Source organism: Cyrtonyx montezumae, unplaced genomic scaffold (genome assembly GCF_038088225.1).
Source record: "Cyrtonyx montezumae isolate F1298 unplaced genomic scaffold, pur_monq_1.0 scaffold_2, whole genome shotgun sequence".
NCBI lineage: Eukaryota > Metazoa > Chordata > Aves > Galliformes > Odontophoridae > Cyrtonyx > Cyrtonyx montezumae.
The window spans coordinates 39,359,065-39,374,530 of record NW_027071936.1 but is presented as its reverse complement, the minus strand read 5'-3'; the positions used below and the strand labels follow the sequence as shown (position 1 = coordinate 39,374,530).

Here is a 15,466-nt window from a genome sequence, read left to right as displayed (position 1 = left end):
TCTGTTTCTAACCATATTTCACCTTCTCACTTGAGTGTTAGACAGCCTGTCTGATTCTGAAGAGGCTGATAAGCTGAGTGAACATTTTTCAAATCAAAGTGCATGGCCTACGTTGGGCTTACTGTATCAGTAGTTTTGTGGGACAGTTAATTGGCTGTGCTTTAAGAACAACAAAAAGCTAAAGCCTGGAATTCTACAAGCAGCAATCTAGGGTCGTGGAGCAGCCGCTGAAAGAAGCGCATTCAATTTTATGTTGACATATTGTTGACATTTATTTGCACCCGAAGAAAAGCAAAACAACCGATCCTTCCGCTCATCCTTTTCATTCCTGTTTGTGAGCTGTGTCTGAAGGAACTCAGCCAGCAGGTTTTGGAGAGGATATTCGAGTTGCTTCTTTGTTGTTCTTACTTCTGCTCCGTAACCAGCTTTTTTTTTATAATCAAAACTCGCAGCAGCTGTGCTAAGCTTTATGAAAAAGCAGAGTAGGAGGGGGACACTCGTTCTGATTTTATATCCCTCTGTCATTTTAGAAGGAGAAAAGCCGTACGAAAGTCGCCGCGAGTCGTGGCCTGGCCGTCCCGCGTCAGCCATCTTTGTTCCCCCCCCCGGCTCCGAGCAGCCCTCAGCAGCCGGGGAGAGGAGGCGCGCGGCCGCCCCGCCCCCGCGGTCAACGGTCGGTGAAGGCCTGAAGCGCCGCCTCAGCGCTCCTGCGGCCGTGAGGCGGACGGCACCCTCTGCTGCGCTCCGGCCATGGGCTGCGCCGCCTTGCTGCTGCTGCTGCTGCTGATGGCGGCGGCCGCGAGCGGCGCCGAGGTGCACAGCCTGCGGGGCAGCTGGCGGCTGGGCAACGGGAACGGCTCGCTGTCGCTGCGAGGGGAGGTGCCGGGCTGCGTGCACACCGCCCTGCACCGCCGGGGCCTCATCCAGGTACGGCCGCGTGCGGCGGGCAGATGTCGGCGGGGGGTGGAGGCGGCTGAGGAGACGCCCCGCCCCGCCCCGCCCCGCGGGTGCCTGACGTGGTGGAGCCCGGCGCCCCGGGTGCTCGCAGGGGCCGGGTCTCGCCCCGCCCCGGGATCTGGGCTGCAGGCACCGGGTGTAGGTACGTCAGCAGGGTGTAAGTCATACTTCCTGGCCGTGTTACCTGGAAAGGAAGGAATCTCAGCCTGCCGTGCTGAAATACGGCTTGTTGATGCTAGGAGTTCAGGGATTTCAGACATTTCAGTCCTTTAAGCATCTCTTTTAACACATGCGAAGTACATCAAAACTGCTGAGTTAGCACACTCCCACGCTGCCTAAGGAAATTATGTTCTGAACCATGGCGGTTCAGATTTTGCTGAAACGCCTAGCTCCTGCCATATGCTTCTCAAAGCTTTGTTTTGTTTTTGTTTTTGTTTTTTTGGTCTTTGTTTTTATTTTTTGTTTGTTACTGCTCCTTTCAGTTCTTAGACTTACAAAACCATGGTGACCATTTCCTGGGATGAGTGACCAAAACTGCAGTCGTAGATTGGTGGCAAAGTTTATACTGATTACAGCATACGTTGTTTGTGACTCAGCACGAGGAACGTGGCACTGAGCAAGGCTGGGTCATTGTTATGATGCCTTTTTAGAAGGAAGTGTATAGAACATGTGTGAAACTGAAGAGATAAGAACGTTGTGAGGTTAAAAAAATCTATAGAACTGATACTCTGCTATACTAGAAAATGTGAAATAGTATTCTGCTGTCTGAGTACATCAGACATACCTATATGTCATATTTATTATGAGCCCAGTGTTGCTTTGCTTGTACAGTAATAATTTGAAAATTCTGCTCTGGATGCCTGTACTTTACGTGTTCTTTTCTTTCATATTTACTGTTTGTATTACTGTTGTGCTCTGCTCTGTCTAATATTAGGTACAAAGAAAAGTAAGCCTACTTTAAGCAGGGTAATTTTAGCATTGTTTTTTGTTGGTGTATGTTGGGAATCCCAGTACTAGTAGCAGATTGCAACAAAAGTCGGTGTCAGCTGAAGCGAGCAGAATCATAGAATTGTTTTGTTTGGAAGGTTCCTTAAAGTTCATCTAGTTCTATAGTCAACAGTGGAAAAGTAAATACACTGAGACGGAATAATTTGAGCCATTATGATGAGGTGTTTCAACATCTTGTGTGCTAAGTGTTGTGGCATTTGGAACTTCAATAATTAAGATGTTAAAGTGGCTTTTTAAAGCAAGTTTTAAAAAACTGCAGCAGTCAGCAGAGTATGCACGGAGGATCAGGACTGAGGGCTGTGCCGGTTTCTCCTATGCAGAGTTCCAGCGATGAGCTGAACGTCTCAGCTATTTGGCCGTGCTGTGAGACATTGTGTTGATAAGTGTGAGTAATCGTTCTGGAGAAACTGTGACCAACACACTGAGTCGAACTCACAAGTTAGTGCTGTAATGAAAGACTGGCATTTAACTACTTACCCATTAAGTACTCTCTTACGAAGTTGGAAAATGTGTTTGCTAATTTAACTGCATTGCTGTAAGCTGACTTGTTATGTTGGTCATTTTAAGTATGGCATTTGGAAATGAGTCTGTGATCATGAACTCTCATGTGCCTGTGCAGAATCCCCAGCCTGCACACAGATACAAGCTTAGTCAGCCTGCTGGCCCAGTCAGCTGCAGGACGTGTCTTGCTAATAGGTGGCTGGGCACTGGGCTAATTAAATCAATGACTCTTGCTTGTTGGCACTCACAACATGTTTATGCACGTACAAGTGCAAACTTGTTTGGGGCATGTGCTAATACGCCTAGCTGGGAACCTGCTGTGTACTGGAAGCTGTTGCTAGGTTGGTGGGGTTAGGGTGAGCCCACTCTGCCCGGGAGAGGAATGGACCCACATAGCTCACCAGTGTGTTTGCTAGGCTGGGCAAGGCTGCAGTTCTGTACCTCAGAAAGTGTTCTGTTGTTTTTCCTTACTGACATGTACAGGCAACTTAAGATCAATACAAACCCAAAGCAATGGCAAAGTCTGATTTACAGGAAGCATTCACACAAATAATTCCTACCTAATAACTTTTTTTAATTATTATTGTTTTGTTTAAATGAAGGAGCACACAAGAACATGGGAGTAACCTTAGCAGATTTCCAAAGTTATCACCAATGGTGTGAAATGTCAATCTCTGCCTCTGTAGATGTAGCACTCTGTCTTTGCTTGTAGGGTGTTGGTGAGGTCATCCTTCATGGCAACTCCTGCCTTCATTTTGCAAAGTACAGCTCAGTTGCTTGTCCCAAAGGTTTCATCATTGTGGTGAAAATGCTTATGGGCAAATGTTTCAAATGCAGCTGCCTAAAAGCATACCTTTGTATTTGTATGAGAGTACATGTACAGCCTGAGTTTTAGAAGCTCCATCAGTGATTAGTATCTCTGGAAATCAGACCAGTTTGGGGTTGTGTCAGGGTTAGAATTTGTAGTTTTATTGTAAGCTTTTGTATTTAGATGGTTTAGTCACACACATCTTCCTTTTGCTCTCTGTTGTGGAGTGTAGGACTTAAATTCATCCTACAGAAAATGTCAGCAGGCCAGCAATCCCAAAACTTTCTGCTTGTAATCAAAGTGAAGATTGGTCTGAAAATCTGTACCAGCAAACAGAAGAGAGCTGGTGGGAATTGAGTTGCTCTGGATAGCAAGACCCATATGTTCAGGGATCCAGTGAAACCTTTTTGCTGCTTTCCTGTATGATTTGCAAATAGCAAACAATGCTGTGTCCTTTGCCTCTCTATCCTTGCAAATTTTTCTTGGGTTAGCACTCTGGAAGTCTGAATTAATCGAGTCTTGGGAGGGTCTGTTTCAGCAACATAACTTAGTGAGTACCCCAGAATGAGGGGAAGAGGGGCAGCAAGAATAAGCTGCTGAATTCTAAGCCTACTGTTGTGGCTTAGATTAGAAGAATTAGCTACAAGAAACTGATTTGTCCCTATGTGGTTCATTTCAAACTTAGGTTGATGCACAGAGTGTTTTTTCCAGGTGTATTCTAGCTGATTGCACGTCCTTAGCTTTACTTTAATCTGCCACGGAGGCTATACATTTGAATAGACATTCATTTCTCTAACACTGAAGGCTTGTTACTCGTCTCTCTGGATCCTCTTAGAATTCCTTATAGAGATGTCACTTTGGCTTATAAAACATACATTAGACGAACCCATCTTCTTGAATGCACCAAATATACATCCTAGAAAAATGCTCGTGGGGAAGATGCTTCTGAGTTTCTACTAAAGCACTGTTTTTCCTGCGTTCAAGCAGCACGACTCAAGTGCTGAATTAACTGCAATAAAAGCTGTAAGGGGAGGATGTGGCATCAGGACATTTGTTCAGCTGTTTGCTTTTTAATTAAATTTCATTATGAATCAGTAGCCGTTACTACAGTTTATGTGTAAAATTTAAAAAACACGGGACAAATGCACATGAACGAGGGTAGTAGGCTCTTGAATTAAGTCATTGCAAAGCTTGAGCATAAGTGCAGACATTTTGCAAACTTGCAGCAAATCTTTTCCTAACCCCGTATCTCTGGAAAAAGATTTGTAGAAGCCATCTCATCTGGAGATTTAGCTTTTAGCTACGCTGCCAGCCTTGTGTTTTCTTTCAGGTAGCATTCTGGTAAGCATGATCTATCAGGAGCTGAATTATGCTTTAGATCTTTGCACCAGAAACAGCAGTCATCTAGCATGTGCTGTCCAAGTACTGCATGATGCCATTTCTACTGACAAGAGCACCAGTAAAATTTCACTTGTGGCAAATATGGCTTTTGTTACCAGATTTTCTCATCTGCCAGCCATTTCCATTCCTACAGAAAGGGTATTTTGTCTTATTAGCCATCGCTTTGATTTGTAAAGAACTGCTGTGGGGGTTGGAACAGTGATGCTAACACAGGGGCTGTGTATCACTGGAGTTTCTGTCCCATTGTACAGTGAGGGCATGCACTTGACACAAGGTTAGAGCAGTCTTGATTTTGCTTGGGTATTAAAATATATTAGAAACTAGCATAACTCGTGATATTTCCATAGTTCTGTAAAGCAGTAGGTATTTTTTTGTAGCTTGTTGTGCATTTGTATGAAGTAACTTGTTTTGTGTTTTCTGCCACTTCTTCATAGCTCAGATTCTTCTCTGCAAGTCTGATATCAATTGAGCCAGTTATCCTGTGGTTCTAGCAGATTAATGCTAGTCAGTGATGATGTACTTCATTAATATAAATAGATCATTTTCTGTTGAAATATTTGTGTTCAGTTGAGTTGTATGAGCATATGTGGAAGCATCCAGAAGCCTTGGCGAAGCTTAGCATGACTATTAAAGGACAGTCAAGTTTCAATAACTGTTCATTTCTGGACAATTACAAAGTCAGAGTAGGTAAAAGTTATAGCAGCCTTTTAAATACAGCCGAGCATTCAGGGAATATTAAGCAATGAGTATTAGCATCTTGTTGCTTATCCTAATATTAGTCTTCCAGATTTACTCTGCCACAGTATTTGGCTCAGTGTTCGGCTGTAAAATACCTTGACGATAAGATGACTTTCAGTTAACTGCTTTGTTGGAGCAAGAACTGAAAATGGATCACTTCTGGATGAGCTTCCAAAACTCGTGTTCCAAGAATCTGATCCATTCAGGTAGGTTCTGCTTCAATTCAAGCTGTAACCAAGTGGAATTGGGCTTGCAGCAATCTCTGTAGCTTGCCGTATTGAAGAGTGCGTGGATAGAGTAAACGTTCTAACGGTTTCACTTCACATTTGAAATTGGCAACAGCAAAATGTGGAATAGTGAAGCATTTCTTGAAGGTTTCATTTTGGTAATCTGTGGCTTCACCTGGATTTTCTTAATGATGTACAATCTAAAATGTCAGCAGAGGAGCATGCAAGGCAGTTTCAAATTAGGTGGTAACAAAAGCAGGTAAAAGGAGAAGAATCTGAGTTTGTTCTCCTTATTAAGTTCCCCTTTTCTACAAGCTCATGTGCCTGGATGCAGCTGATGGATGAGTCTTTCAGGTGTTTTGCTGTGCTCCTCTCGGTCCCTGGCTGCATAGGGGCCTGGAGCTGGCTCTATGTGGGGCCAGTATGTGCCTGGCACTGATAGCTTGGGCTCTGAGCCTCTCTTAAGGTGTGTTCATGTCTTATCCATTTCCTGCTAAATAGGAAAGGCGCTTAGCTCCTATGAGCGTAGCTTTTAACTATCCTCTTAAAATCTTTGCAAGGAGGAGCTGGCGCAGAATGCTTGGCAGTTTTGTACTGCTGGTCCCTTTAATGTCCCACTACCGAAACTGGAGATTGCTTCCATTTAGTGCTCTTTAGCAGGGCTTCATCCTGGCAGGATGTTCGCCTCTTGCTTACAGCACTGAAACTCGGAGCAGAGAGCATTCAGGCAGGGAGCTTCAGTTGTTCAGATTTTTCTTTCCTAAAATTTTAGGGAGCAGGAAAATGAAAGACTGTTATATTCCAATGGCACTAAAAATAGTTGTAGTTAACTCCACCCCTTTATGGCTTACTTCCAGAAACATGATGAGCTAATGAATGTGAAGTGCATTAGGTTCAAATGCAGTCTGTTTTGTAGCATTCTTCAGGTTCTCTCAGTGATTCTTACATTAATTTTTTTTAAATCCAGTTTTCTAAAAGAAACCTGTAATTTTTTAGTTTAATTAGCTGATTTAGTGCGGGGTTTCAGATAAACCCCAGCAGTTTGAGTTCTGTAGATACATCTTCCAGCGCTTGAAACCAGTTGCATTTAGTAATGAGACTGTCAATAATCTCATGAGTTATTGGAGAAGTCGTTTTCCTTTCTTAGAGGACTTTGTTGTGGTCATGCATTTGCCCTGACACTTCACAATTGCCTGGAAAGCATTGCTTGAACATCACCACATGGCTGAATCTGCAAACAATGTTTGTCATGCTTTAAAATGACTAACTAGTGTTAGCATTAAGTGGCTTTTCTGTGTGATATATTGTCTGTTTTTCTGTTTATAAAGCACTGGTATCAGTAAGTTTTAGGTAAAGGTACACAGAGCTATGACCTTCCCATTTGAAAAGGTGGATGTCACAGGTCTGAGGGAAAATGGTATGAGTTAGAAGGGGCCGTTAGCACTTTGTATGACACACATTTTGGCAGTCAACACATGAACTCTGAAGACTTCAGACTGGTAGAGGATAAATCTCCTTCCAGAAAAGTTCCTGTAGAACTCTGAGTGGATTTGAACAAGCAGCTCTGTTTGAACGCTTCTGTAGGAGCCCATTTGATGATGTCTTTTCTGCCTCTGATGAAACATCCCTCTCAGCTGTTAAACGGTTTTGTTCTCCAGACCTCAGTCTTTCAGGTCTTTCTTTTCTAACATCTTTAACATCCTTGCTTTTGTAGCACTTTGTTTTTTAAATGCAAGGTCTTGGTCTTTAATTGAGTCACTGATGTTGCTTGGCCACTGACCAAACAGTTTGGCTTTATGTTCTGCTGTTGGTAGTGCCTTTCCAACTTGCCTCTTGTGTCTTTTGTTAAATATTTCACGTATACAAGTGGCAATGATTGAAATTCAACATCTGCATTTTCCAAAACATAGCCTTAGATAAAAAAAAAAAAAATATATATATATATATAATGTTAAAGCAAAACAAATGTTAAAAATAAATATTTTGAAGGACACATTGTTCATTTTTATAGTCTGTTACATTTGCAGGTTGCCTTTGGTTCTATGAATGTCGTAACCTTACCAGAGTTTCTTTTATTAGCCTAAACTTTGCACTGTAATATGCAGCCAATATTAAAGCCTGAGATGTACTTGATAAACATTTTACATATCCAAATGATTATATGGATATCTTAAAATTCTTTATTTGTTCTGATAAGCTCACGATGACGTAGCTTTTGGAGAATACAATGTATTACCAGAGCAAAGGTCAAAGTTTTATTGAGGTGAAAATACCTTTCATTTGTGACTCTTATTCCCATTGTAATAAGAAAATTGGTTGATGAAATACAGCAGAGAGGCAAGGCTACCACTTTTTCTCTGTGTGGGCTTAAGGAGTGATGTTTATATATTGATGTGGGATGAAATTATGCTGCTAAGGAGAGTCACTTTAAATACCTCAGTCTTGCTCTGTTATTTAAATAGCTTTGTGTCTATATTACTGAGTGTGACCCTGTTAGTTGCAAAATGGGTATGAGATATAAAACACTGTTTATCAGAAGAATTAAAGAATTAAAGTCCAGAAGACTCTTCTTCGCTGGGTTTGAATCATGGAGTCCGGAGGAGATTGGTGGTTGTTCTGGAAAAGCAGTTGGGCTGTGCAGCTGTAGAAGAGGATTGAGCCGAACTGTCAGTCAGTGACATAGGTAGATACCTGTGCTGTGAGCAGCCTGGAATGGATGTAACATAATGCCTTTCTGCTGCTTTGTATGAGGTGCAAGATGTAGGGTGTCAGCTCTGCATAATTGATTCCTTCAACCTGGGTGAGGAATACTGTGACCTATCATAAGGTAATAATACAGCATGAAGCCAAAGAGGGCAAGCACATAGGTTACACCAGCCTTTATTCCTACTGAGTAGTGTGACTGAAGAGTAAAGAACACCTGTGACATATATGCAGCATTATTCTCAAAAAAAAAAAAAAAAAAAAAAGTAGTAATTTAATTTTATACATCAAACCAAACTGTTGTTTCTGTTATTTGTTTTTTTTTTCTTTTTTTTCTTTTTTTTTCTCCCTCCTTCCTAGCATAACAATTTTATTTAGACTCAAGGCTGGTTGTTGGCACAAATCAGCTGTAGTATTTGCTATTGTTTTAAACTGTGGAGATTTGTTCACAGCTGTCTAGAGATGCCTAAGGTGCTGTTTCTTTGCTTCTTTAAAATCTTATTAGTCTTACTTTTTGATATTATTATAATTACATTTCTGTTCCTCTCATTAAGTCATGAGCTGTCTTGAATTAAATAATAATAATAATAATAATAAATCCCTGGCATCAAATAAAGACAAACTCTTCACTCTGTTTTCGGTATAAATTATTATAGCAAATAGGGTTTGACCGATATAGTTAAAGCCAAATGTTACCAAAGCTTTGCTTTTAAATGTTATTACAAGGGCAAAAAAAAAGAATATTAGAACTAAAATAGGTGGATTTTGCATTTGCAGTCTAAGAAGTGCTCTTTTTAATAAATATGATTATGCATTTCATGTAGTAACGCTATTACTAAATAAATCTTGTACTTTTCTTCTTGTTGACCTGTTTTTAGGATCCATACTATAGATTTAATGATGTGATATACAGATGGATCTCACTGGATAACTGGACTTACAGCAGGACATTCAAAACTCCTTTTGACATCAGGTATGCAATAAGGTTGTGTCTAAAATACTTTTTGTGACATCTTTCATGCAGAATTTCTGGTTAATCCACCAGCTCAAAATCTGCTTAACACTTTTGTGTCTAATAAAACAAATTATGCAATATGTGCAGCTGCAAAGCTGTTGCCAAAGGGGTTGCTTTTTCCCATTTTTATCTTCATTGTTAAAAATTACTTACGAGCTGCCAACTGTGGAAGAATAATACTTCATTTAATTGGAATCTAGCCCATCTGATATTTCATGGGTGTGTGAATTTGCAGTGTTGCAGACTTTTGAGCCGCTTCAGCTGTCATCTTCATTTGATTATTTAGAGATATGATGTTTGACTTAGTGTGGCTACATTTTTGGATGTAGTTGATACAACTGTTACTGATACCTGAGACATTTTTACATTATCTGTTTTCCGACTGTTGTGAACTCTAGGTATTCTAACAGTGTTTCATGTGTATGTTGACTTCTGTAGAAAGTGGCAGAAAGTGAATTTGGTTTTTGAGGGAGTAGATACAGTAGCACACATCCTGCTCAACAATGTCACTCTTGGAAGAACAAACAACATGTTCAACAGATACGTAAGTAATGCGTTTAGTTCTGAAAGTGCCTTGTTTTTCATTTAAAGCAGTTTTGTGCTGAACACCTTCAGTGCTTTTAAGTATGCATGAAAAAGGTACTTGGAGCCATAAAGAGATGACCTGAGGACTGCACATATAATGAGATAACTGTTGGAAAGAGAAGTGTGCTTGCCTTTTCAGCAGCAGCATGATCAGATCTAGAGTATGTCAAAGTATGTCTTGTTCAAAACAAGTGGGCCCACGCAAGAGGATTGGTTTAGCTAATAATGCAAATCTTGCTTCTTGGAATCTGTCACAGCTCTAAGAAAACTTAAGCTTAAATCTGTTTTATTAGCTGTAAATCTGCTTACTAATTGCTATTAGAATGGTTCACATTTGAGTACTGAAATGAAAATACACATGGTACAAAACGTTTATAAACGTTTCCATTACTTTCCATTATACAGGGTTTTTGATATTTAGTACTGAACCTTTGATAACATTGTTACATCTTCCTCAGCCCATACTGGCATGAGGGTGCTCATTATAGAATGATCTGGAGTGTGGCAAAAACATTCAAACTAATTTTATAGCTTTAATGTGTAAAATGATTCTGCATACTACTGTAAGTCAATCCTGATTTGACCCTTGATCCTCCTCTTGGAGAAATAAAACAAAAACAAAAAAAAAGATTGTTAGTGGAATCATTCCATTAAAATGGAAATCTGGTGTCTTCGTATCTCTGCATTTACAATTCTGGAAGGTTTTTTTGCAGGTACTGAACTGAGATATGGGAGCTAGATTCTGCCACCTGACCTGAGTCTGTGTGACTTGAGACAAACCACTCATCTTCTCTGTGACTTAGTGTTGCAATCTGTGAAATGAGAGTTTTCGTAAAGTTCTGATGAAATTATGTAATTTTTGGAGAGTATTTAAAGGACTACCAAGTAGCAGGCTCTGTAAAATTGGGATGTGATACTAGTTTGCCCTTATTTCTGCAACTTCATTCTCTATCAGGTACAGTGCTGTATGCTATAAAAGTTAACTGTGTGATACTAGCAAGTGGAAGAAATTGCTGAGATTTGATTTGTCACAAATGAAAGCTATTTAGAAGAAATGGATGTTGTTAGAAGCATATTGTCTTGACAGCACAGAACAATTCTGAAACTGAATGTCTACTCCTCTATCCAGCCTCATTGAAGGGGGTTTTGTAAGCCAATGAGGAAAACTGCAAATTTTTTGTGAGGAGCTAACGTGGAATGTGTGTGTGTTTTATGGATGGGAGGTGGCATGAAATACAGGTTTGTAGCAGTCACACAGAAGTCAGCTTGGTACTTTGTGATAGAGAAGCACACAGCACAGTGTGAGTTGGAAGGAATCCTGTATAGAGCAGCCTTCTGATTTGGAACAAATTGCCTTTCTAAAAAGATGCAGATGAGTTCTGAGTGAGGCAGGAAGGGAAAGATTCTCTAGCTATCCTCATTCTTCAGGCAGTTCTGTGTGCAAGCATACTGCTGCAGCCTGCAGTGAGGACTCAGCGAAGGCGAAGGGGTTTGTCCAGAAAGATCTCATATATAGAGTTCTACTTTGTGTTGTTTTTGCTTTTTTTTTTTTATTTTTGTTTTTTTTTTCAATAAGGAATAACCTTTCTTTTCTTCAAAACTAGAGCTTGTTGTAGCTGTAGTTCAGGTGCTATTGAAGAATATATGCACGGTATTAAAACCAATGTGATGGTGATTATAAGTTTCATAAATAATGTCAGCACTGTAATGATTTTGTTTTGTTCTCTTAATCTAGAGCTTTGATATTACCAGCGTGATCAAGGAGGTCAATTTTATTCAAGTCCATTTCATATCAGCTGTTTCATATGCTGCAGAACAGAGCAGATGTCATAAAGCATACAGCATCCCCCCAGCGTGCCCTCCACCTGTGCAGAAAGGCGAGTGCCATGCTAATTTCATCAGAAAGGTAGGTACAATATTGTCTGGTTTTGCCTTGTGGCATGAAAGGAGGAATGTGCTATGTGCTGTCCTTGCAGATGTATTCTGAAACCTTCAGTGTCATTTTATTAGTAGGACGTGTTCTTCATTGTAATTCCTCTCTTCTGCATTGCTGAGAAACCTGTAACTGAGCATGTAGATAATACGGGAGGCATATGAAGGCCAAACTAACCACAATTAAGCGGAAAGAATTTTAAAAAGGCTTTTTTTTTTTAATCAAGGAGTCAGCAAGGAAACTGGCTGCTAAGAGAACAGAATAACACTGAGAAGTGTGTGTTATCATTATAGTTTGATCCACTGGGTGAGTTTAGCAATGTATGCTGACACTAGAGTTCCCTGTTACAAATATCAGTATGTGTAGCCAAGTCTGTAAAAAATTGCAGCCACGCAGCTTTATGAGTGTTTGCTACTTGCTCATTTGTTCTATACTATTTATACTGAGCAGCTCTGTCCTGAGAAGTGTTATCTAACAGAGGACCTGTTTGCATCTTATTACTGTGTTGTAAAGTGTGACTTTTAAGTAGGTATTCAATAAAACCAACAGTGTAGTATACAAATGAAACTCAGAAACTCTTAAGACATGACTCCACTGCTATTCTCTTGGTAAACTATAATTTGTGCAGCATCTCATTTATTTGTGACATCTTTGCAGAAGCCAGGGAGAGACAGAGGCTAGGTGAACTTATGCAACTCGCTCCAAAAATAATGCCTCCTACTTATTTCCATGAGAACTGCAACACATAGTAAGAGCACAAAAACATACCATTTAATAGAGCAAACTCTGAGCTACAAAATACTTTTTCAACAGCCATGAGCTATCCATTTTTGCCAGCAATGAACAGAAGCCTGCATGCCATGCTCGTTAAAACCTACATAGCCATCTAGACTGTGGCTTGTCTTTCACTTTGCTGTAATCACTGCTGAAACACATCACCCACTACCTCCTGTGCTTGCATGTATTGTTTGGTCTCCATAAATGTTCAGCAAGTGTCAACGAATGTCAGTGGGTGCAATTTTTTCTGCATGGAGGAATTCAGTCACACACTTTTGCTTCATATGCACTTCCATGTTAGGCACCATATTGTCACACTGCACCTCTGCTGCCATCTGTCACACAGCAACAAAATGTAATGGAATATCAGTGGAAAGGTTCAACCTCTACTGCCATACCACCAACATCCACTTCTGATATCATGGGCCAATGTAATAAAATAGGAGGCATTACTTTTGGAGCACCCCTAGTAGTTTGAAGTCACATTTATTTTCTCCTCTTTAAATGCCTTTCTTTTTAAGGAATCTTCATCTTTTTAACAAGGTCTTTTAGAAGCCTCTCAAAAGCAAGGTAAATCCTGTTAATCTAATCATGGCTTCAATTTGCTTCACATTTATTAAAGGAAAGGTGAATTTTGTGTTGTCCTCAGAACATACATCAGTATTAAGATACTGTCTGTATCACCACTTGCTGTTGCTTCTATTTTTATTGCATTTTAGAAAGTTGATTCTTTCAAGTTCATGCTGTCTCCGCTATGTTTCTTAGAAATCAATTCAGGGAGGAGCTTGAAAGAAAGAAGGCACTTGAGCAGCTGTAGTCTTATTTATAGAGCAAAAATGGCCAGGAATGAGTCTGTACATTACTAGCTATAGTTCAAAATTTGTACAAAAGTACCTTCATTCTTTTTCTCCAAGGAGTTGCTTGGCTGTACTTGGAAACTGCTCCAGACACTTCTCAAAACATTTTTAGTTCCAAGTACGTGGTAAAAACAGTAATGATGTCACACTTCAAAGTCAACAAACACACTAGAACATAGCTAAATGAAGCCGTCTGCTTATCATCCTCTAGTAATGTAGAGCTGAGTGCGTGTTTGAAGTTCAGCATTAAGTACAGTAAATGTATCTAAATCTTAACACCAATTTGTGGTGAAACACAAGTCTTTCACTAGTAAACGTTCTTTAGTGATACGAGTATATTGTTCTGATAATCTTTGTAATATTATTAGTTAAACTTGACTGTCTGTCAGTGATTCATTTGTTTATCTTTTGTAAAGGGAAGATTGCTTTCAATCTGATTTGTTTTCTAAGAATGTATTGTCCCTGTTTTCACACTTGAAATAGGTGCAGTGCTTGCTTCCTGGAAGGCTGTTTTGCAACTTGATAGGCAGGCAGACTGACTCCAGTGATGCAGGGGACAGGCCAGACTTGTGCAATGTGGTTTGCCAAAATTAGTATGCCTTGGCTGTAAGTTACTAGTCTCTAAATTTAGAACTGTAGGTAACTCTACAAGACTTTAAGGAGATCTATTGTGTTTGATTTGAGGGCTGGGGCTGTGTGAAGCTCGGAGGGCTGCTGAATAGATTTCTTTAAGGGGTTTGTTAACTAGAAGTCTGACTGATTTGAAAAACAGCTGAATAGAAAGCAGTACTTCTGTGCCTAACAAGCATTTTATAATTTGGATGGTTATTCTTTTAGAATCAAAACTAAGGTATTCCTCAAGCATATTTTTATTCCTTTTGTTTTTTGCATGAGAGAACCATAAAGAAGGGAGAAATGATGAACAAAAGTGACACGAATAAACCAGACACAAAAAAATAGAAGTTAAAGTATTTTAGATATGCCCATGATGTTTAATTTAATATCATTTTTTAAATGCTTCTCTTTGTAATGATTCTTTTTCTGCTTACTATGTTGTTTAGGTATGAAATTAAATACTGACCTTACAAACTAAGATAATTCAGAACATAATTGAAAGCAACTTTCTGACTTCCTTTTTTCCATCTTAACATTTTATTTTATTTTCAAATGTTGGGACAGTTAATTTGTTCTTTTGCTAATACAGAATTTTAATATATGAGGAAATTTTATACAGAGTTGTATTTTTATATAGTACAGGTAATAGCAACAGAGTTCTGTTTAAGGAAAGATAGTGTAGACTATTCTGAATTGAAGGAAATTGGAAAAATTCTTTCACTGCCTGATAATATTTCATTTCTAGATAGCAAATAATTTTTATTTCTGGTTCAGCATCATTTTCTGTGTGAAAAAATGGCAGTTATAATGTAATCATTTTGTATTTCAGGAGCAGTGTTCATTTAGTTGGGACTGGGGCCCTTCTTTTCCCACTCAAGGAATCTGGAAAGATGTGAGGATTGAGGCCTATAACCATTATCACTTGATATACTTTTCTTTAACTCCTTTCTTTGGTGAGTCATGTTACTACTACGTTTTATTATTTTTTCTCCTACATAATGCAGACCATTTTATTGTTAAGATACATTAACTGTTAATTTAGGAAAAGGTTCTATAGTTTTATTGTCACTTTCTAGTGCTTACCACAGCACACGTCTTTAAGTCTTGAACCAGTAGTTACTACAAACAATAGTGATTAATATGTTAGAATTCAGAATCTTTTTATGCTTGAAGATCACTGAATAATTTAAGAAATACTATATAGTGTAACTGAGATTAGCCTCTGTTAACTGCTTCAAAAAAATTATTTTCTGTTGGCATTATTTTTACTGTGACTCCCTGTAAATGAGTCTCACTTCTGTCTCACCTCAGTTTTAAACAATGACCAAGCTCCTGTGTGAA

The 15,466-nt window shown here is 39.4% G+C and overlaps 1 protein-coding gene across 2 annotated transcripts in view; it reads left to right on the top strand.

Annotated features, from left to right (window-relative positions):
- Positions 1-750: 750 nt before the first annotated feature.
- The window catches only part of MANBA (mannosidase beta), a 47,293-nt gene continuing 32,577 nt past the window's right edge, over positions 751-15,466 (top strand). For both annotated transcript variants that reach the window (XM_065736928.1, XM_065736927.1), the window contains exons 1-5: positions 751-927; positions 9,222-9,316; positions 9,797-9,902; positions 11,679-11,849; positions 14,955-15,078. In XM_065736928.1, coding sequence (XP_065593000.1) covers positions 751-927; positions 9,222-9,316; positions 9,797-9,902; positions 11,679-11,849; positions 14,955-15,078 — 673 coding nt within the window. The remainder of the gene's footprint in view (positions 928-9,221; positions 9,317-9,796; positions 9,903-11,678; positions 11,850-14,954; positions 15,079-15,466) is intronic.